This window comes from Pantherophis guttatus, chromosome 2 (assembly GCF_059756535.1).
Source record: "Pantherophis guttatus breed Tessera chromosome 2, ASM5975653v1, whole genome shotgun sequence".
Taxonomy (NCBI): Eukaryota; Metazoa; Chordata; class Lepidosauria; order Squamata; family Colubridae; genus Pantherophis; species Pantherophis guttatus.
Genome location: NC_142064.1, coordinates 243,711,826 through 243,735,583, shown reverse-complemented (window position 1 = coordinate 243,735,583; position 23,758 = coordinate 243,711,826). Strand labels below are relative to the sequence as shown.

General features: G+C 39.7%; 1 protein-coding gene across 1 annotated transcript in view; it reads left to right on the top strand.

The window, feature by feature from the left end:
• The first annotated feature begins 14,544 nt into the window (after nucleotides 1-14,544).
• SYNPR (synaptoporin) overlaps nucleotides 14,545-23,758 on the top strand; it is a 155,575-nt gene continuing 146,361 nt past the window's right edge. The window contains exons 1-2 of the mRNA XM_034408803.3: nucleotides 14,545-14,950; nucleotides 15,149-15,214. Coding sequence (XP_034264694.1) covers nucleotides 14,933-14,950; nucleotides 15,149-15,214 — 84 coding nt within the window. The 5' untranslated portion in view covers nucleotides 14,545-14,932. The remainder of the gene's footprint in view (nucleotides 14,951-15,148; nucleotides 15,215-23,758) is intronic.

The window sequence follows — 23,758 nt, the reverse complement described above, 5'->3', positions numbered from 1 at the left end:
TTGCCCTGAAATCAACCGAGAAGCTATGCAATTGCTGATGAAAATAAGACTGGGCAAAATTCTCCCTCTTTTTGGACAGCTTAACACTATGAATATTAACATGGATCTCTGGTTTGGATTCTCCAAGCGTTATTTCTACCCTGAAGGGAGAAATGATGTGTGTTATGATGCAAATTACACAGATTTGCTTAAATGCTAGAAAACATCCCACTAGTTGGACCTAGAAGGCATTAAGATCATTGAATGTTGCTAGGAGAGGTACTCCCGTCTTTTCAGCATCTTTTCAATTTCTGAATTGGTTGGGATTTTGTCCTTTCTCGTTTCTCAGTCAAGTAAACAACCAGCCTGAGGCTGAACTAGCTATAGACACATATCATTTCCATACGTGTCCCTGTTTCATTGGAATTAGCAGCCTTTCTTGAAGACAGGAACTCCATTTTGGGAGGGGGGAGGGGGTTTACTGAATACAGATGTAGTCCATTTGAAGGCATGTTGCCTGTAAGCCAGCACTGCAATATTAAAAATAGCCCTTGCTGTCAGCATGACTTTCTCTTATTTGTATTCCAAGGATCATTGTTTTGGCAGGCACAGGAAGCTGCTCCTGTGTTTGTATTTTGTTTCGCCTGTGGAAAATTTACAGTTCAAATAACTTTGCCAGGCTTCATCAAGCTAATCAGATAACAAATTGCTTGAACTACATTGAAGAGACTTCAAACAAGAGAGAAACGTGGCAAGATGGAGCTTACCAAAGCCCTATTTTAAGTCGGAATTTGTAAAAAGAAAGAAAGAAAAAAGATTCATTTTCATTGCTGCTTTTATATCATGCTTGTGTGTATATTTTTTTAAAAAAATAATCTGTTGTTGTTTTTTCTCCACTGTTGAAGTAATTGAGCTGTTAACACAGCAACACAACCACTTTCTTGGCTGTAACATGGAAAATAGCTGTTTTATCTGAAGGGTAGAAGATAGACTTTTTTTTTTAAACATTTCCCCAAATCAAAATTTTAAAAAAGAATGTGCTACTGCTTGCATAATACATTCTTCCACTAAACTATAAAGATCTAATTTGTCCTCCGTTCATCTGACTTTCAAAATTTGGAGCAATTATTTTCAAGATCGACATTTTTCATTGGGGTTATAAAGCTCTGTGTGAACATGCTATGGAATTAAAGCAACCAGGATCCTTGTCATACATGGCGACCTTGCCTTGAGTGATAACTGAACTAAGGCCCTAGAGATACAGGGCATCAATTCTGCAAACTGGAATTCATTGCTGAGAAACATATTCTGGCTCAAACAATAATTTCAGATGCCTTTGGATATAAATGTTCACTTTAATTTCTATATGTGTCTATTTTCCCCATATCGTGAGAAACACTGATTGAGTTACTGAATTAGATTAGAAGCAAATCTGTGGCTCCATCTCCTGGGTATCCCTTTACATCAGAGGTGTCAAACTCAAGGCTCAGGGGCCAGATCTAGCCCACAGGGTGCTTAGATCTGGCCATTGGGGCCACTCTGGAAACAGTGATGGACAGGCCTGCAGTACCTCTGCCAGTGAAAACAGAGGCCATCGCAGCTGAAAACGGAGCTCACAAGGGCTGCGTGCGGCCCTCCCGGGCTCCGTTTTCACTGGCAGAGGGTTGCAGGAGGCCATCGCAGCAGGAAACAGAGTTTGGGAGCCCATTTTCGCTGGCAGAGCACTCAAGCCACCAAAAGTGCCCCCAACACAAGTGACATTTAGCTGGCTATGTCCACTCTGGCCATGCCCACCCCGAGATCAAACACAACCCTGATATGGCCCTCAATGAAATTGAGTTTGACACACATGCTTTACATAATAAAAAAAAGATAAGAGAACAGCAGCAGGCATCTACAGAAAACATACTTCCTTCTCATTCCTTAACACTTTATTGCAACCTTGAATATTCATTAAATGTGTGCCTCTGATTACAGTGCCAATAATAATTTAATTATGCAATTCCATTTTGGAAACACTGATAAGAGCTACAGTCAAAACACTTGATTGCTAAATCATGTCTTGAAGGTAGTGGTTTCTTGGGAAATATATTTACTCGGTATATTTTTGCAACAAGAAACTGTTCTACATTCTACATTGTGCTGTATAATCTTTAATCCCAGGAGACACTTCTCATAAGCCCCTTGAATATTTCATCTGAATTTTTAACAGTTATTTAAATAAAATTATTTAACTGTATTTTTAACAGGAAAGACATAATGAGAAATAATAATCTCGGTGACCTATCAAGGTCATAGCTGGATTTATTTATTTATTATTTACTTTAGCTTTCATTATGTTGTCCTTTCTGGAATTATTTTTCTACTAGACCATTAAGATGGATCTCTTGATCTATAATTAAAGCTTTGGATAATCTCAAATTGGATTTCCCCCCCAATATCCTTACCTGTACAGTAATCATTTTAGAAGCACTTTAGATCAATTTAGATATCATCCTAAATAGGTTGTTAGCAATTAGGTTAATAGACTTAAAACAATTTAATATTACCTAGAGAGATTTAATTTTCATCAGGATTGCTATGAGCAAAACAGGGCTATGACCAGCTTAATAGTAAATAGAGTCAACAAATCAATCAATCAGTCAGTCAATGAATCAATCTTATCTGGCTTTAATATTTTAGGTAAGCAGTTTCTCTCACTTCTCTCCTAGTTACAAGACTGGGACAGGGATAAAAATTATAATTATTCACTTTCCAACTGATATTTTAATTAAAACAAATTCTGCAAAAGGTATGATTGGTGGCCTTTTCCTTAACAAAAATAGAGGCTAATGACATCAGAGGAGGTTCAAATTCTGTCAGACTTATAGCCAGGAATGGGAGGATTAAATGTTTCCTCCCTATCAACTGCAGTTCTAAAAAGCCTATAGAGGAAAGTATTAAAGTTACTTTTAAATATAAATTTGCCCCTCGATATAATTGCCCATAACACATTTACTCCAACATTTATTTTTCTGTCAAATGAGATATAATACTAGATACAGAAAGGGCCAGCAATTTCCTCATATTTGAAAAAACCCTGGATTGTTTATTTATTGCATTTGTTGTACATTTCATCCAAGAATTCTTGGAAATATTTGTAACAGTTCCTTTCTAAGTTAATTCTCAACACATTTTGGTCCATGGGGCTGAAAAACTGGCCCAGTGAATTTCAACGTTATGTGGTAACTTGAACTCGTGTTTCTCCAGTCATTGTCCAGAACTCAAATAACTCCATCATCTTATTCATTTCCTCCTATCTGACATGTTCTTGGAGCCACTTACATTCTGTGACAATACCTTTAATATTATTAAAGAACATCTGCCTATCCCAGGTCTTTGGGAAGGATTTGATAGGTACATAAAAAAAGTAAAAGTTTCCCCTATCCAGTTGTGTCTGACTCTAGGGGGCAGTGCTCATCTCAGTGTCTTAGCCAAGGGAGCCAGTGTTGTCTGAAGACACGTCTATGGTCATGTGGCTGGCATGACTATACGCCGAAGTGCACAGAATACTGTTATCTTCTCCCCAAAGTGATACCTATTTATTTTAAATAAATAAATAAATAAATAATTTTATTTCTATACCGCCCTTCTCCTGAAGCACTCAGGGCGGTGTACAGCCTATTAAAAACACAAGACAACATCAGTTAAAATAGTTTAAAATTATTAAATTATTAAATTATTTGCTCATATTTGCATGCATTCAGGTTTTGAACCCAGACTGTCAGCTTTCCAACATTTTAAACCTCTGAGCCATTGTACCCCATCTATCATCATCATTATCTTCATTTTAACAACCCCATAATCCCTTGCGGGGTGGAGTCTGGGAAACTGAATGGAGCTGAGTGTTTACTGGCCAGATGCCCTTCCTGTTGCCAATGCAGAAGGTTTTTTCAGCAGATATATTCTCAGTGTGCTCAGAGAGAGAAATATCTGCCTCTACCGAGGATCGAACTCACAGCCTCCTGACTGTGAGGAGAGAGCTCCACTTCTAGACCACCGCACCACTCATGTGCCCTATCTATCTATCTATCTATCTATCTATCTATCTATCTATCTATCATCTATCTATCTATCATGTGAAAAACTAGACAATAAAAACAAGAAGAGACAAAAGAGTAGTGATAGCAGAATCACACACCAGATGCAAACAATAGAAAACTGCCTACACCAATTGAAGAGAGGTTATACAGAAAATTGGGCTGAAAGACTATTAATGCAAAGTTTGAAGATAAACTGGAAAAAAAATTAAGGGGAAGTAAAAAAAAATTCAGCAAAAAAGAAAAGTGAGCTGTGAAAGTCAAAAGAACTTGGGGAAGGGAGGGTGACATCTTCTGCATGGTAGTTTTATAACTTCTATATTCATCGTCAATTTACAGCTTTATTGCTGATTCTGGGGTAATTTCAGCAAGGGTATGCTCAAATTAATTTCTGTAAAATTAGTTTGCAGCCAATATCTCTTACTCCCCTCTAATCCGTTTTAGGAATTAATAATTCCACAGTACTGCAATTATCGCAGCCTTTAGAATTTTAAAGATTTAGGTAAGCAGGCCAATTATCTCTGTTAGTTTTATGAGAAGTTAATTTGAGCACAACCACTTACCAGTACCTGATGACACTGCATTATTTAGTTGCATGCTTATTCCAATACTTGTAATAGCAACAAGAGAAAAATACCATCATGTAATATTAGAAAAAGTACTCCTTCATAATAAATTAATTTCATACAAGTAACAGATTGCAGTTTGATGCTTATTGGATTTTCAGTGAAACTGTCTTAGTATAACAAAGAAACATGACCTAATTTTAAGCTCCCTAGTGTTGTTTTCTTGTGAGTGTGGTATATTCTGAACCCACTTGCCATGTCCACTATTTTGAGCTCCTGGAGAAAGAATGGGATATAAATAAAATCAAATTTCTTTAGGTTATTCATATCTGAAACTAATTAGTCATCTAATATTTTATGTAACTTTAAAGATTTCCTAGAGTTGTTCTTGACTCTTGATATATCCATGTTTCTGTTTTATTTCCCACTCTAATTTATAAACCTGGACCTTTTGGATGGTCTCTAATACAGACTGGCCATACTTACCTTTTTCAAAATTACCAGAGTCAACTATGTGTTGACATCTACTTTGTCTCAACCTCTTTATCAAGGTGCATGTGGGGTGCATGGGTAGGTGGATGAGTCAACAGTTTTTTTTAAAAATGGTTGATCAAACCTTTTTTATTTGTTTGTGTGATGCATATGATCAATGCCAATGGAGGCAGGGATTTCACTGCCCAATTTTGATTTCATTTTAACATTATTGCCAACTCCTGGATACTAAGACCTCCTTTTTTAAAATGTACTGCTTAGTAAATAGCCACTGGGTTGCAGTATTAATCTCAGTGAAAATTACATAGCCAATAGAATAAAATCAAACCCTTTTTTAAAAAAAAGAAAGAAAGAAAGAAAATAGATGACTCTACATTGGACAGTCAGCAAAACCTCAAATTCAATTAATCTGCTTTTGTCAGGTTTAAGTGATACCTGAATCTAAGTGATGTTCCTCCAAAATAATCTGAATCTGAAGCTCAATTAACATGGTGCAAGTGATGCACAGAGAAACAATCAAGAAGACTCTTGAATTGTCACAATTGTCATCAATCTCTGTCACTCAAAGTTAGCAGCCTCTTGTCCAACTACTTTGCCTTGACTACTTTGCCTTGTCCAAGGATTTGCCTTGAGTACTTTGCCTTGAGTAAGGATGCTGAACTTTTTCAAGACTGTTAGAGCTTTCAATGCCCTTTGCCAGGTTTCTCTCTCTAGAATAGGAAAAGAAAAAAAAATGATGGAGCACTTGGTGAAGAAAATCAGAATATTTACATTAACTATTTAATAATTTAATATATTATCTATTACAGGGGTGTCAAATTCAAGGCCTAGGGGCTGGATCTGGCCCACAGGGTGCTTAGATCTGGCCTGTGGGGCTGGCCTAGAAACAGCAGAGCATCGGTCCACAGTGCCTCTGCCAATAAATTTGATACCCCTAATCTATTATATTACAATGCTGTTTTAAAATTGTTTTTTTTTACTGAATTGGTTAATAATTTAGTTCATAATAATGTAAAATAACAATTCATCAAGCCATAACATACCAATAAAATCCATTTTTACTTATATCCTAATTTTAGCTTATTTCTTGTTCTACTTTTCTGAACTTGAAACCAGCATAGGAAAAAATGGAAATATTTTGTACTGTATATGTGAATACTGAAGGGAACTGGCTATGGTGCTGAACATGAGACGTTATTTCCTAAGAAAAGTTTATTCTAAGAGTCTTAACACAGTTAGTCTGATGTTTTAACAACTAATCTGTCTGTAGTTTGCCTGTCATGAGAATCAGTATGAAAACTAAATCAATTATTTCATTATACATAATTGATATATAATCAATAACAGACACCAAGAAAGTCTTCATAAAAAGATTGATTTTTCAATCAGTTCCATGATATCCATCCATTTCCTGTTTTTGCTAGATCTGTTTATCTAAATATCTTTCAGATTAGCAACATATGAATGCATGAGGTTATATATGAGTTCACACAAATCATCTGCCTTTAAGACATTCACACTCAATGCTTATCTATTAGAATAACTATTAGCTTACTTCCTTCTTTTTGTCTGTGAGTTTTTGTTTTAGTGCTCCTTTCAGAAGAATCATTTTTATGGCATTATTCTGTCCATTTTTCTACATGGAGGGAATCAGTAGAGTGGGATTTACAATCTAAAATTCATGTCAACAAGGAAAAGTGGGAAAACTAGGAAGTACTGTAGAGTAAAGGAAAGGAATAGTGGGAAAATATAAGAGGATATTTTTAGTATCCTTCTGTGGAAAGATCCTTCTAAGATCATGATCTTTCCAATAAGAGGCTTCAGCTACCTATCATATTTACCTATGAAAATTATTTAGAGCAATAACAGTGGAAAATGGTTGGAATATAGTATTTCATCCAAAGTACAACAAAGCAAATTGTAGTTATCAGCAAGGTGTACTGCTGTTTGTTATTATAACAGTGTCAACATATTGACAAATGTGTTTATTTGAGCAGGAAGGGATTGTCAAGCAAAGCAAGAGTGATCTATTTTCATCTTTGAAATGTGTTTTTTAAACTGACAGATCAGTTTAAACCTAAATACTTCAAATGATGTAGAATGAATGATAGCTTAATTACTAGGGCCCAAACAATTCATCTCATAAGACCCCAGAGACTTTGGCTTTGATCTTGCCTTTCTTTAACTTGAAGTAGAAGGCCATTTCCAATCCTTGTCACAACTCATGAAGGATCTGGCAGTACTTAGGAGTCCCTGGGGCTTCCTTTGATCTTGGACAAAATGAATTAAAGGGCTTTCTCAAAATTAACATAAAATTTGTGCCTACAATTGCAACAAAAGTATCACCACATTGGATTCAAATCGGATTTCCAATGTTTGACTGAGGTTGAACTAAGTCATATATCACTATGAAAGAGGCAAAGGAAGTTTTGAAATCACAATAGTGCAAGAAGCATCTTGGACTGAGTCAATAAATGTCATGTGGGGCAGGTATGGATGTATATCTGAGGGAAATCTATGCTACTGAAATGTTGAGAGGTTTATCTGTATTAACTCTGTTAGTATACTAATAAATGCACCTACTTTTCATTTGACCTTCTGCCACTCATAAACTAAACAAGGTGCATATTATATAATTCTAGTTGATGAAAATAAAATTCAGCTAATAACAACCACAATGTAGAACTGCTTCGATTTGGCAGCACATCCAAACACAAGGTGAGTATGTACATCTCACATATGAATCCCATTTCCAATTCCCCTCTATCCGCCCACTTACCTTACTGTTGATATTTAGGTGGAGGCAGAAAGAAAGACACTCTCTCTCTCCTTCTTTTTCAACCCAGCACATGGTGTTGACATGCTTATAGTCAGAGTTTAGACATACTGGCTGAAAATAAAACAATTCAGCTGATTTAAGATATTAAATTTGGTATAAGTTTGAGCCACTATGGAAGACCCACAGATATGGTTTTCTGTCATTCATCATAATGGGCACAACATTACATCTTGCAAGTAATATGAGAGGAAAAAATGGAAATAAAAATGAAAATAGTAGGAAAAACTGACAAGACAAAATAGTTCTTCAGTTCTGGTAATTCTGCCTACATTGTTGAAAATAAGAGAAATAGATACCATTGATTAACTTTCTCTATGTATCTAATAGTGGGGCAGCTGCTGGCTTGTGTTTAATGATCACAAAGTTTTAAAAAATCAACAAGCTTGGAAAACAAATAGCAATTATTTTCAGTTGATTTTTGCCACACATTATTCCACTATTAGTTATTGCTGACTAAAACATATCAATATAATTTGAATATGATGTCTCTTATATACGTGCCAAGAAAATATGATAATTTCAATCTGTTTCTTCTAATAGTTTTGTGACTCAAATATTTAATATATAGTGAATTTCAGTCAAAAGCACAACTATTTCTATCTTTGCCATGAGTTTTTAATTAAAAAAATAATTTCAATATTTCTTCCTCTTCACTCAACATTTCTTTCAAGCATTTCATTTTTTAAACTACTCTACAATTTAACATATTTTGAAAGGTGCTATGTATGCACTCCCCATCTCTTTCTGATGCTGGAGATGTGGCCCTGTGTTTGATTAATGCTTGGTGTGATTTGTGCATTACTAAACAAGGGGTATATAAAAATGATAAAGGAAGAAATTCTGATATAGCTGATTAAAGTCTCAGTGGCCTACTGCAGGCCATAGTACATTATGCATCAACACTGGAAAGGAATGAAAAAGAGAGGAGGAGGAAGAGATGTTAGGACATAAGTGGCATAAAAATGGGATCAACTTATTATTTTCAAGATTGTACTTTTCCAAGCCACTGACGTGACTTAACCCCGAACTTTCATACAAAGAATTTAAATAGTGAGCCTTTCTTAAGAGCACTGGAAAGCACCAGTTATTTTGGGAAGCTATCCTGGATTACTGTAGAAATTCAAATCAAGCTGAATTTTTTACCTGGTCTTCTCACATTTAGGCTTTCTTTACAGAAATTATTGTGTATCTTTACTTTAAAAAAAACAAGCATACAAAAATCCTATATACTTTGATGAATATTTGTATGTCCCATCTACAGCTCAAAAGTAGTTGCAGAGGAATGAAATCATTTTAATAACCCATATGAAAATATAAATATATTTTTCCAATCAGAACAAGTAATCAAAGCAAAATTCAGCACCATTAAAACATTTTATTTTTATATCCCTAGGAAGACAACAACTGAGACTTTAAAAATTAAATTTGAAGATGATCTGTTCTAATGAAATTTAGCGTGCTATGAACTTCTATGTATGGTATGATTAGACAAATCCCTCGAGTGATCTTTTATTTACAAAATGAAATACAATTTGCCCATTTCCTTCATTGCAAAGTAATATAGAAGAGAAATCATTTGACAGAATTCCTGGGGAAATATTCAGCAGCCTTCAAGGCACAAACCCTAACATATAGATCAGGAAATACAGGTCAAATTGAAGACAAGAAATGCAAGTTTACCAATAAAAATGGCCATTGTGTCTTCCATTCTTTCTCAACAAGAATTTCAGCTACATGGACTAATTCATGGTAAACTGTAAGTTTTACAATGCTAATCTTGATTCTTTCCACTTAAAAATCCATGTGAATATGTATGACCATCTTGTCCTATATAAACAAATATAAGTGAGATAGAAGAAGAATTTTTGCAACAGTGAAGTTCTGAACAATTCTGAACATAATGTTATCCTTCATGCTTTATTCCTATGGAGAAATATTGAACTTATATATTATTAAAAGTCAAGGAATGTAAAAAAATGGTTACAGATTAGCAAACGATATGATCAATGGTACTATTTTTAAATAGACTAGAAAACATATAATTTTGACGCATTTCATGAATGACTACCCACTGCAAACAGTTACTTATTATTGTAAATGGTACTTCCTTTCTGCTAAGTAGTTTTTTTGGGCTTAGATGTGGAACTTTAGTTGAAGAATTTCATTATCGTCTCAAATTCTGAAAACATATTTCAAAAATACTCCTCTAAACCTTCAAAATTCCTCCAAATCTCCTCCCAGAGTCTTTTATACCAAAAGCAAGTGAAAGCTGTAGCAAGGAAAGCCTTTGTACAACTTCAGGTTATTTGTTAATTGTGTTCATTTCTGGATTGGGGAGCTCTGCCCATTGTCACTCATGCCCTCATATCAGCCTTGCAAGATAGACCAGACAGAAAATGCAACCAGGTGAGCAATTCTATTTCATTGTAAGGTTACATTAACAGAATCTTGCAGGTCTGAAAGTACTTGTCTCTGTGGGCTTCTTAGTGTTTTCTGAGCCTGGTTGTTTTCTTGCAGATATTTCATCACCAAACTAGATAATATCATCAATGCATGGAAACACACCAAATTAGGTAAGATCATCAGTATAATAATATGTCTTATGATCACAGATACGCATCCCAGACTAAATAAATATCAACACACCATGGAAAGAACTCAAGGAACAACTAGAATAGACCAGCAAATCAGAGCGTATGATTTGCAAAGACTGACAACCACCAAGACTATTGCTCAGAGACATGCTGGAAAAAGGAAAACCAAACTATAAATCAAATTATTGAAACAAAACTAGAGAACTGAAGAGTGCACTGATGATGTTACCTAGTTTGGTAATGAAACATCTGCAAGAAAACAACCAGTCTCCGAGAGCTCCCCCAGTGCAATTCTGAGCTACAAATATTTTCTTCCGATAGTCCTTCTCTCTCCCTGTCCCTTTAGAGCCCCAGAAACTAGGGAAGGTCTCTTCTGGGCCCCTTGTCCTGCCTATATTCCTGCTGTAGGTTAAGTTGTATTTTATCTTAGCCCTGTCTCCCAGATCATTCCAACATTGTGACCTCTAGGCTGATTAGGATGCAATTGGCTCCATATAGGGTCACTTTTGAAGAGCATCTAGAACTTTCAGCTGGGACAGAATGCAGCAGTGTGAGCAATTAATCTTCTTCTTGTGCCATATCCGTCGTCGGACATTGGTGATCATGGTGAGCAATTAATAGTATTGGTTATCCAATGCATGTGACAGCACTGATTTGTGAACTGCACAGTCTTCTTGAACGCTTCCAGGTGCAATTCACTCACTAATGTGTTTACGTCACTCAAATTCCAGTAAGACCCACATATATCATCTACTTCTAGGAGCTGTGGTGGCACAGTGGCTAGAGTGCAATATTAATTCTGCTGACTGCCAGCAGCTCAAACCTGACTAGCTCAAGGTTGATTCAGCCTTCCATCCTTCCAAAGTTGGTAAAATGAACACCCTAATTGTTGGGGGCAACATGTTTGCAGCAGTACAGAGCAGTATATAAGTCTAAGGGTTACTACTATTGCTAACTCTAGTTTGATTTGTTTGATGCTCTATTTGTTTTACTCTTCTTTTATATACCATCTGCTTTTCCATGCTTGAGATATAGAGCAACAATATTAACTCTTGAGCCTCTCCAATGTCCTCTCTTAGCTTACATCACAGTTGAAAGTATAGAAGTGTACCAGCTGTACACAAAGAAAAAAACTATTTGAAAAGGAAATGGTGTATTGCCAAATTGTATCTTATACTAGCTCTTCAGTAAATGATTTCTGAAGGTTAGAGTAATTTGGTGCTGAGAATACCTGAATAAGGGATGACCAGGTGTGACTGGATGGATATAGAGACTGGAATGTGGAAGATGTTGCAGATGTCCATCAGATTTTCAGTCTCACCAAAGGTCTCATTAATTCTTCTTGGGAATTATGTTGGATTTTGAACACAGGAATAGAAGCAAAAACTTATTGGTCTAACACTCATACAGCTGCCCAACTTTCTTGCCTTAGCCTGGCAGAGGTCATTTATCACCTCTGGAAAGATTGTTCACTCAAGTTTGACTCAGGTTTTGTAATCCATGATAAATCTATCTACAAATATTCTGTGCTTGCTTACAGATATGATAGTTTGGCAGTAAGCCAAAGTTTAACAGAGGTAGAATCAATTCATTCTCATGGACAATTCCTTCCCGATAAGATTATATCCGGTTATAGCTGAGCTATAAAGACAAACTCTCAGTTAAGATTGTCCATCCTCAAAGCTATAGAATCTAAGGTATTCCTACAAATCTCTAGAGAGCTTTCCAGGTGCAATAGTTAGTATTTCTATTAAGCTAAGTACAATGTTGCTGTAGAATTGTAAAGTAATAAGGGCTGTTGACACTGTCACTCTAGCACATTCTTCCCAGTTACAAAGAGCCCTGAACATTCCTTGCTTGACTAAGCAATACTAGATGACCAAGCAAATCAGTGAAGATACAAATCTGATGTGAATTTGAACCAGTAAAAATCTGAATGGCTGGTTGTGTTTCAATGACAGCAAAGAGACTGATTTCTCCATCATCATTGCATTCTCACTGTACTACCGAGCAGAAGTGATGTTCGTTGTTTTTGTCTGTGCTTGTATGGGTGGGCTATTCAAGTCTTTCCTGAGACAGACTCAGCTAACTCCTTAGTGGCTTTTCCCAAAGGTGCTTTTTCAAGAGGCAACTGGACTTTCTGGTTTTTCTTTGAAGACGTTTTGCTTTTCATCTCTTCAGAGCTGAAGCAGCTTCTTGGATGAGAAGTAAAATGTCTTCAAAGAAAACCAGAAACTCCAGTTGCCTCTTGAAAAAGCACCTTTGGGACAACCATGACTTGGATGACTGAGAATCTCCATAGATACTCAGTAGAGTATTGATGTTGTAATAAGCTTCCATTGCATTTGGAAAGTACTGTAAAGTAGTTGCATCTGCTGTGAATTAGATATTCAATTCAGGACAACCCTGTTGCATTTATGGAGGAGCCAAAAACTACAACTGGCTTTGGCTTAGCATACAGTTAGCACTCAATTTACAATTGGAAACAGCATTTTCATTGCTAAGCAAGTTAGGTGACTCATAATTTTACCATCTTTTTGCCATGGTTATTAAGTAATTCACTGTCATTAAGTGATTCATGCAGTTGCTAAGCGAATCCAGCTTCCTCCCATTGATTTTGCCTGTTGGAAGCCTGTTGGGAAGGTCACAAATGGTAATCACATCACCATCATAAATACATGCTGATAGTGCAACCATCATAAATACATGCTGCAACCATCATAAATACATGCTGATAGTGGGGATGCAGTGATGATCATGTGATGACTAGCCATAAGTCACTTGTCTCCAATTCCATTGTATCTTTGAACAGTCATTGTCATGGAATGATTGTAAGTCAAGTATTATCCATGCTTTATGAATCCCCTTCCCTTGTGTTTCCCAAAGCTTAATGGATTGATGATTATGTCCCATCAAGCCAGTGTTGATTCTTCGTGACCTCACATATAGCGACCCAATAGTGATCAGTTGTACATTTAACATTCCAACAGTACCTCAAAGGTGCTGTTTTCTTCTAAAGGCAACTGGACAGGTTTTTCTTTGAGGAAGAAGAAAACGTTTCACTTCTCATCCAGGAAGCTTCATCAGTTCTGATGGCGCAAGTATTGATGAAGTATTGATGAAACTTCTTGGATGAGAAGCGAAATGGTTTTTTTTTTTCTTCCTCAAGGGAAAAATGTCCGGTTGCCTTTTGAAGAAAAAAATAGCATCTTTCAAGACAACTATGACCTGGATGATTTGAGAATCACCACAGACGTTCCCACAGTGCAATGAATAGAATAGAATAGAATAGAATAGAATAGAATAGAATAGAATAGAATAGAATAGAATAGAATAGAATAGAATAGAATAGAACTCTTTATTGACCAAGTGTGGTCACACTTTGGACACACAAGAAATTTGTCGATTCATATGCTGTTGGTGTACATTAAAAAAATGATACATTCGTCAAGAATAATAAGGTACAACACTTAATGCTAGTCATAGGGAACAAATAAGCTATCAAAACATATTAGGAAGCAATCAATATGAATTTTAAGGATACCAGCAACAAGGTTACAGTCGTAGGGTTAGAAGAAAGCATCCACATCAGTCCCCAAAAGCTAACTAGGGCTGAAAGTCTGTAGAGATTCTCAGTCATTCAGGTCATCAGCCCTAGTTAGTCCCAAAGGTGCTTTTTCAGAAGGCAACTGGATTTTCTTTTGAAGATGCCTTCAAAAGAAAAAACAAGAAAATCCAGTTGCCTCCTAAAAAAGCACCTTTGGGACTAACTAGGGCTGATGTCTAAGTAACTGTATAAAATTGAATAAACTCCACGCTTCTTAAAGTTCACGAGGAAACTGAGGGTAAATTAAACAGGGGCAGCGCCAGGCCTGCCACCATCTGGTGATAGCCACAGGCAGGGGCGTTGCGCGGGAATTGTTACGGCGTGGTCGTGCCCAGGACCGCCTGCTTCTTTCTCCGTTTTCTGCCTCCTCAAAACCTCTGACTTCCCGAGGTAATCGGCTCCATTCGGGGGAAAAGCTGAGGGAAAGCGCTGGAGTTGCCCGGGCAGAAGCCGTCTTCTTAAGGCTCCGCCGTTACCCGCGCCTGCCCCTCAGCTCGACCGACTCCCTCACGGCTGACACGAAGGCAGCAAAGGCGAAGGCGCAAAAGGCGGGCAGCCCGCCCCCTCCTCTCTTTCCCTCCGCCCAGCGCGCTCGACTCGACTCGGCTCGGGCGGTGGATATTCTCCGGCAACTCAGCCTCGCCTAACCAGCCGGGGCTCTTCGCCTCAGGCGACGAGCTTATCGCCTTCTTTCCGGACGCTTTTCGAAGCCGGGCGTCGCAGCCACAGTCGCCTGTGCCTGGAGCTGAAGTTTGCGCGCCGAGAGCCGGGCAGGCATGGAAACCGTCGACCAGGTAAAGGAGCCCTGGGAGGAGGAGGAGGACGACGACGAAGAAGAGGAGGAGGAAGAGGCGCGCGCGGGGGAAGGCTTAGCCACAGGCGCGCGAAGGTTGGGATCCCCCTCCCTTTTACCCCCTCCCCCCCCGGGCTCCGTACATCCTCTGACTTTGCCCTGGTTTTTTCTTTCTTTTTCTTTCTTTCTTTCCTCCCAGCTGGCCTCCAAGGGCAGTTTTCGGGCTGTGAAGGAGCCCCTGGCTTTCCTGAGGGTGCTGGAGTGGGTAAGTCGGACAGCCTGACCATAGCAGGCGGGGAAGTCAAGAGAGGCGAGATGTGAGATGTGTGTGTGTGAGAGAGAGAGGGGGGGAGAGGGAGGGGGGCGTTTGGGAGAGATGGCGCGGCGTGGATCCGTCTTTTCGGGGCGTCCCACAGTAGCTGAGAAGAGTTAAAAAGCTGGTCGCCCTTCAGTGGTTTGGCCTTTGGCTTTTTATTCCCAGTTATTGAGAAAGGTTGACTGGTGAAGCCGGACCGTCGGCTGTGAGGTGCTCATAGTGGGCAGTGGCCCTTTGGGTGGTTGTGGGTGCGTGTTGCCTCTCGGATTAAAAGCCGCTCTTAAAGGAGTATTGGTAGTCCTCGGTTTATGACCCCAATTTGAATCCCAAATTTCTGTTGCTAAGCGAGACACTTGTGAAGCGAACCTTGCCCCGTTTTGCGACCTTTCTTGCCACGTCTGTGGAGGGAATCCTTGTGGTGGTGGTTAAGTTAGTAGCACAGTTGGTAAGCGAATCAGGCTTCCCCCCATTGACTTTGCTTGTTGGAAGGCCTCAAAAGGTAATCCCGTAACCCCGGGACACTACGACCGACCGTATACATCGGTTGCCAAGCCCGACCGTATACATCGGTTGCCAAGCGTCTGAATTTTGATTGGATGACCACGGAGTCATGCTGCAGTGGTCGTTAAGTGTGAAAAATGGTCGTTAAGTGTGAAAAAATGGTAATAAGTCACTGTTTTTGGTGCCGCTATAACTCTGAACGGTCACTAAATAAACTGTTGTAAGTCGAGGACTACCTGTGTAGGAATGAGTTTGGTTTCTGCGGGTAACGTTTGCAGAGAGGCAGAAAGTGGAGAGAAGCAAAGTGGCAATGCTTTTTTTTTTCTCCAAATAAGAATTTGGAGTGTGTGTGTGTGTGTGACTTTTCTAAGCACCTGATAGGGCACATGATCTTCTTAGCAACTGGCTTCCAAAAGGAGGAGGAACAGGGCAAAACAATAACCGAGCAAAACAGGTTCAGGCATCCTGTTATGTCCCTATAATTTACCACAATTATCCCTTCCTAGAGACCTATTTACCACTCTGAATTGGTTTAATGTCTTCCCCTGGCAGCCTATAAAACAAACGGGGAAGAGACTATCTGCTGTGAATTCCTCATTTGCCTCAACCAGCTGAATAGCATTTTATATCCTCGCTTCTGTGTGTTGATTTGATATATTTTCTCACTTCATCGAGGGAATGCAGCAATTTAAATGCAAACGGAAATATTTCCGTGCGATGTTCCTCTTCACTATCCTCTTTTATTTAGCAAAGTAGTCTCTGGGCTTCAGCTGTAAATTAAGGTGGATAATTAGTACAATAATATCAGTGCTTTCAGGAAGGTATCTGCAGGTCAAATGACATCAGTTGCAGCATGTCTGAAGGAGGAGGAAGAACCTATCTGCACGGAAAGTTCAGAGCATGTCAGAAAGGATTAATCACATTCCTTTTCACATTGAGCTTGGAAATTATGTAATATACACAACGTATGTGTGTTGACTGGTTCACTAGGAACTTATGAGGCTAGCGATCTTTAACGAGACAACTTTTTTTTTCTTTTACTCCTACCTTTAAACATATTGGAAAAAACTGTATATTTGGACCAATTTTCCCAAGGCTTCTAAAATCAAGGAAAATGTGTTGGTGACCGTCTTGACTTTATTTTCTTTATTCCTTTGATCCCCTCCAAAAGAATTGTACTTCTTGCTTAAATATTTATGGTGGTGGTGGATTTCATTAAAAAGGTATTTGAGTAAATTGTGTCTTCAAATGAAGGGCTCCATGATAGCAATCTGCCACTTGCTGGGAACGTCTTGAGGGGTGAATTGATATACCCTTTGAAGGATATATACATTGCTGCTTCAGGATGAATTAATTTAAACACTGGCATCCCACATAGTGGTAATTACCTCTGTTTCAAGGATACTACAAAGTCTGAGTGCTTGTTGGCATGTTTCTACTCAAAATCTTTTTTAAAAAAAAGAGCACACAGAAGGTTCATCTGGAAGAATAAGAAAAATAAATAGAAAAGTGGGCCAGAAAATCTTTCACAAATAATTGTTTTTGAAGGCTTGATTAATCCAGAAAACTCAGTTTTATCTACCCATTGTGTTAGATCTGATACATATGCTCTGAGTACCATCTATTATAGCAAGGGTCCCCAATTCTTGGGCTGTGGACCAGCACAAGGAACTGGGCTGTGCAAGTGAGCAAAGCCCCATTTGTGTATGTGCAAGAGCCATGTGAAACTATACTCTCCTGGTTTTCAAAACAACTGCCCTCCACGGAACTAGTTGCTGGTGCCCAAAAGGTTGGGAATGCTGCATTATAGGGTCTCATCTGGCAGGATCCAGGAAGGAAGCCTTTTATGTCATGGTATCTGCCTTCTAAAGCATCATTTCCCTTAGAGATTAGACTTGCCCTCACCCTGCTGGGTTTCCATAAGGCCTTGAAGACCTGGTCTTGTTTATACCAAGCCTGGGGCCTTATTGTGTGGTTGAATATGTATCTATCAAGCACAGGAAATCAGGTGGTTCAAGTAAATGTAGGTTTATTGCATGCTAACGCTCTGTACAAGAATCTGAACTACTAAAGGCCAAAGCAAATTGGTGGTAGATAAGAGTCAACAGAATTCAAGGTGGGCTTGACTTAGATCTCTTATGGGTGGGAAGGGACTCGAGACTGCTGATGCATTGGACCCCTCCCTTGGGCTTGGCCTGGGCATCTCCTACATTATCATGATTGTTCTTATTGTTCTTGGTTTTTATTTTAGCTGCTCTATGTCACGTTTTATCTTGTTATTATTCCTTGTATTTGAGATGGGCAGCAATATATATCAAATAAAGGTCTGCGTAGAATTGTTCCGTACCGTATTTCGATATAAATTCTGGTAGAACTTTTGATAGTGATGTTTCCTAGATTTTGCAGCACATTTAGGCTAATGTTTAAGTGTGATGCTCATTGGATTGTGTGCGTGTTTGAAGATTAGAGTGCCTATCCCCGCAATGACCATGCTGCCTGAAAATTCATCCAACTGCTATTTACACTAATAGTTATTTTTTTCTACTTCTCCATATGCCTAAAAGCATACTATTCAATATGCATTTACTAATGTACTAAGTGCAATGCCAACATACTTATTCAGTGTTCCTTCTGTTTCTATCCCAGTTAGAACAAATATTTAATTCTCGAGTCAAATAATCAACATCTGACTATTACAAGTTACTGCTTGGCTACTATTTTAATGGTGAATAGTTTTAAAATATTTTAGGGAAAGAGGGCGTGCATAAGCACCCCAGCATGCGTCCCTGTCCTACTGTCTCCATTTATTTGTACTCATTTACTATGTTCATATTTATGTTTATACTTATACCTGTTATCTTTTAAATGTTTGACAAACTAAATAAATAAAATAAAATATAGAAAAATGGGTTAGAATTTGCAGAACTTTCTTAATTCTTGAAATCATTATAGAAAGAAAGAACTATTGGTTCTTTCGTGAATAATCTTGCTAAAAATGATTAAAATTAATTATGTTTAACTTAATTTAACTTAACTTAACTTAAGAAATTTTGATATGGATTTATTCTTGGCCTTAACCAAGGCTAAAAATTCTGAGTTGAGTAATGAGTGGCGCAATATGGCATGGAGCCAGGTTACCTACCGAACTGTCTTCATCCCATCATATCAGGCCATCCCACCTGGTCCAGCAGAGAAGGTATATTGCAGATCCCTTCGGGAAAAGAATTCTGTTTTATGGGGTCCAGGAAGAGAGCCTTTTCTACCAGTGTCCTCATTCTTTGGACCTTCTCCCCTGGGAGATGAGGCAGGTCTCCACTCTCTGGCCTTTCAGAAGTGTCTACAGACCTGGCCCTCTTATCTAGTTTGGGGCTCACAGAGCAGCATGCAGCCATAAGGCCATGAGGCTGCCCTCAAGGCCCTTCCCCTGCTTGTTAATTAATTTTTAATGTTGCATTTTAATTATCCTAGCCTCCATTTTAATTTTTAATTTTTTATATTTAGTTTTTTATGTTTTTAACATTTTATTTGTACACAGTACACAGAGTCCCTCTGTGAGGGAGGTGGGTGGTTTCTAAATTTGACAAATAAATATGTAGATAATTTGGGACAAGATTTTTCCCATAGTTATACTGTGTTTCCCTGAAAATAAGACCCTGTCTTATATTTTTTTGAACCCTGAAATAAGCACTTGGCCTTATTGCCATGCACTCAAAAGCCCAATTGGGCTTATTATCAGGGGATGTCTTATTTTGGGGGAAACAGGGTATTTATGCAAGTGCTTATCAAAGTCACCCATATGATAATTCAACCAGGAATGTCATAGTGTGCCAGTGGTCTCTCATCACATGAATGAGATATGAATGAATAAGATAAATAGATACTGCCCCAGTGGGACAGCTAGTGGAGTTACAAGCAGAAGTGGGAGCTGACAACAGATCTACCTGCTAGCCAGCTGGTGCAAATCTAGTTCGCCCCCTGTGGGGCGCCGTGAATAGCATGTATGTGTGAACAAAATAAGCTAGCTGTCAGGTAGCTGTCAGAGTGGACCATGTGATGGACATGTGGGTGCAGGGGAAAGTACTTGGACTTTCTTTTGGGTGGAATGGTGGAAGCCTGGGAGCTTTCAGATTCGGGTTAAAGTCAGGGTTCCAAGTAACACCCCCAATGAAAGAAGACTCTGAGGCTAGAAGTTCCTCAAAGTTCCATTTTATTAGAGATGTCATACTGGCACATCTGAAAGCTTCCAGATTTTCCCCACCCAAAAGAAAGTCCAAGTCCCTCCCCCTGCACCCACATGTCCATCACATGGCCCAATCAATGCACTGTCCCAACTGGAGATGCCTCCCAGTCATGCCACTCCAGGTGCAGGGCAAGTTGTCCTTGACTCTCTGAGAAAGGAATGTTATTATGGCTAAATATCTCCATCACTCTATGCAATCTCTCCTCCCAGTTTCCCACAGCACTAAGTGCGGCAGCCCTGAAGATCCAAAGAAAAAGATGGTCTCCAGAGCTGACACAAGCAATTTTAGCTTGCCAGAACTACTTTTTGGTAAAGCGTATTGTAGACTTCCCTAGTTATATATACCATAAGCTAAAAAAATAAATAAATCACATGAATCTCTGAAAAGCAACTGATCAAGCAAACCAAAAATAGAAAAAGAGACTATTAGAGGTGCCAGTTAGGCAAAGGGCTTTAATCACAGGAGAAACATTTGGAATAACTGTACTGATAGTCAACACTGTACTGATTACCTTGGGGCTCATCTGTAACTTTATGTTCATTTTCCCCAACCTGGTGCTTTTGGGATGTGTTGGAACTGCAACTGTCTAATTTCCCTACTATTGCTGCCCCAGTGCACTACTATTGTAATTGTCCATAGGAACTTAGAATCACAAATGGTGGAAGGGATTATTACATCCAAACTATTCCTACTCAGCAACAGAATCCAAATAGATACTTTGGGGGGGGCACTCTCCAGCCTCTGCTTGAACATCTACAGCAGGGGTGGCAAAGTCAAAGCCTGCGGGCCAGATGTGGCCTGTGGGATGTTTAATTCTGACCCGCAGGGCCGGTCAGGAAATATCAAAGAACCGGCCCAAGGTGCCTCTGCTGGCCAAAACTGGGCACGGGGGGGGGGGGTTCACATGCCAGCCCTGCGGCCCGTTTTTGGCCAGCAAAGTGCTCCAGGAGGCATCCGTCCTATCTCATCCTCCTCCCGCCGGCTCACAGAGGAGTAGATCAAGGGTATCCCAGTTTGATACCCCTGATCTACAGCAAAGGAGAATTCACTTTTTTTTCAGTATTTGTTTCTACGTTGAGCTATTGTTAATGTATGGAAGTTTCCCCTAACACTCAACAGAAATCTGCCTTCTTATAACTTAAATCCATTTTCTTTATCATATACTTTGGAATGGACCTTCTGTATTAAAGCCATTCAGGTATTTGAAAGGTGCTATCATGTTCTTCCTATCACTTTTTTTTCCCCCAATTGTAAAGATACTCATGGCAGAGGATAAGAATTTGGTCAGACTCCTGGAGACAGGGGTATGTGGCATGCTATGGTCCATGGGGTCACAAAGAATTGGACACTAGTGACTGAACAACAACAACAATATCTAAGGGGCTGCCACAAAGAAGTGGGGGTCAACCTATTTTCCAAAGCACCTGAAGGCAGGACAGGAAACAATGGATGGAAACTAATCAAGGAGAGAACTTAGTTCTCCTTATTTATTTATTTATTTATTTATTTATTTATTTATTTATTTATTTAATTTGTATACCGCCCTTCTCCCAGAAGGGACTCAGGGCGGTGAACAGCCAAAATTAAAAAACATACAAATGCAAAAGTTAAGATAATTAAAAGAATTAAATCATTGGCTACCCAAATTTAAAACCCCAAATCCATAAAATTTAAAATCCCAATTAAAAACCATTTAGGCTAGGCCGGCTTGATGAAATAAAAACGTCTTCAGGGCTTTACGGAAGGTCCGGAGGTCCGGGATCAATCGTATTCCAGGAGGCAGCTCATTCCACAGGGCGGGTGCCCCCACAGAGAAGGCTCGCCCCCTGGGGGCCGCCAGCCGACATTGCCTGACCGACGGCACCCCGAGGAGGCCCTCTCTGTGAGAGCGTATTGGCCGGTGGGAGGTTATCGGTAGCAGCAGGCGGTCTCGCAAATACCCTGGCCCTAAGCCATGGAGCGCTTTAAAGATGAGAACCAACACCTTAAAGCGCACCCGGAAGACCACCGGGAGCCAATGCAGGTCGCGCAGGAGAGGTGTTACGTGGGAGTGCCACGTCGCTCCCATAATCACCCGTGCGGCCGCATTCTGCACCAGCTGGAGCCTCCGGGTGCTCCTCAGGGGGAGCCCCATGTAGAGAGCGTTACAGTAGTCCAGGCGTGACGTAACCAAGGCATGAGTGACTGTGCACAAGGAGTCCCGATCCAGAAAGGGGCGCAACTGGCGTATCAGGCGAACCTGATAAAAAGCCCCCCTGGCCACGGCCGTCATATGCTCTTCTAAAGACAGCCGTGTGTCCAGGAGGACGCCCAAGTTGCGAGCCCCCTCTGTGGGGGTCAGTGACTCGCCCCCAATAGCCAGCGATGGCACCAGCTGGCTATACCGGGACGCCGGCATCCCCAGCCACTCGGTCTTGGAAGGGTTGAGCCGAAGCCTGTTCCTCCCCATCCAGACCCGCACGGCCTCCAGACACTGGGACATCACTTCGAGGGCATCATTGGGGTGGTCTGGGGTGGAAATGTACAGCTGAGTGTCATCAGCGTACAGATGGCATCGCACCCCCAAACCACGGATGATCTCACCCAGCGGCTTCACATAAATGTTGAACAGGAGCGGCGAGAGGACCGACCCTTGCGGCACCCCACAAGCAAGGCGCCTCGAGGTCGACCTCTTCCCCCCTGCCAACACAGACTGCGACCGGTCAGAGAGATAGGAGGAGAACCACCGCAACACGGTGCCTCCCACCACCAGTCCCTCCAGCCGGCGCAGCATGATACCATGGTCGATGGTATCAAAAGCCGCTGAGAGGTCTAACAGGACCAGAACAGAGGAACAACCCCTGTCCCGAGCCCTCCAGAGATCATCCACCAATGCGACCAATGCCGTCTCCGTGCTGTACCCAGGCCTGAAGCCGGACTGGCACGGATCTAGATAGACGGTTTCATCCAGGAACTGTGGGAGCTCCTTAGAACTAAGGAGAAATTTCCTGACAGAACAATGAATCACTGGAATTATTTGCCATCAGAAGCTGTGGGTGGTCCAACATTGGAGGTTTTTAAACAGAGACTGGACAACCATTTGTCTGAAATGGTATAGGGTTTCCTGCCTGAGCAGGTGGTTGGACTAGAAGACCTCTAAGAGGTTTCTTTCAACTCTGTTATTCTGTTATTCAATTTCTCAATCTCCCTTCCCAAAATTTAATATCCCATCTTCTGGCCATCCTTGTTCTCCTTTCTGGCAGTTCTTCCAGTTTCTCTAAATTATTCTTAAAATGGTTACTTAGAAATGGGGGTAGTACTTGAGATAGGATCTGACCAATGTTGCATAGAGTGAAATAATTTCCTATGATTTCAAAATTATACCTTCAAAATTAGATTTCAAAATACAACCTCAAACTGCCTGTTTTTTTAAAAATTAATTGATGTTATATTGTTGAATAATATTGAGCTTGTGATAAACTTTAACTGTAGGATCCTTATGAACACTGTTATGAAGATGGTCATTCCTCAAATCTAGACTTGTGCATTAATTTCAAAGTGAAGAACTTAGCACTCTGTTGCATTCTGTTATTTTCAGTTCACTTCTCAAGATCATTTTGAATTTCTGTTTTCTAGGATTGAGGTCTTCAAAATGAGTAAATGTAGAGAGTACATAGAAAGATCCACTGTATCACCAGAAAGGAAACATTAAAACATATTTTTTCACTTTGTTTTTTACTCTAAAAAATGAGAAAGAAATGAAACTATACTA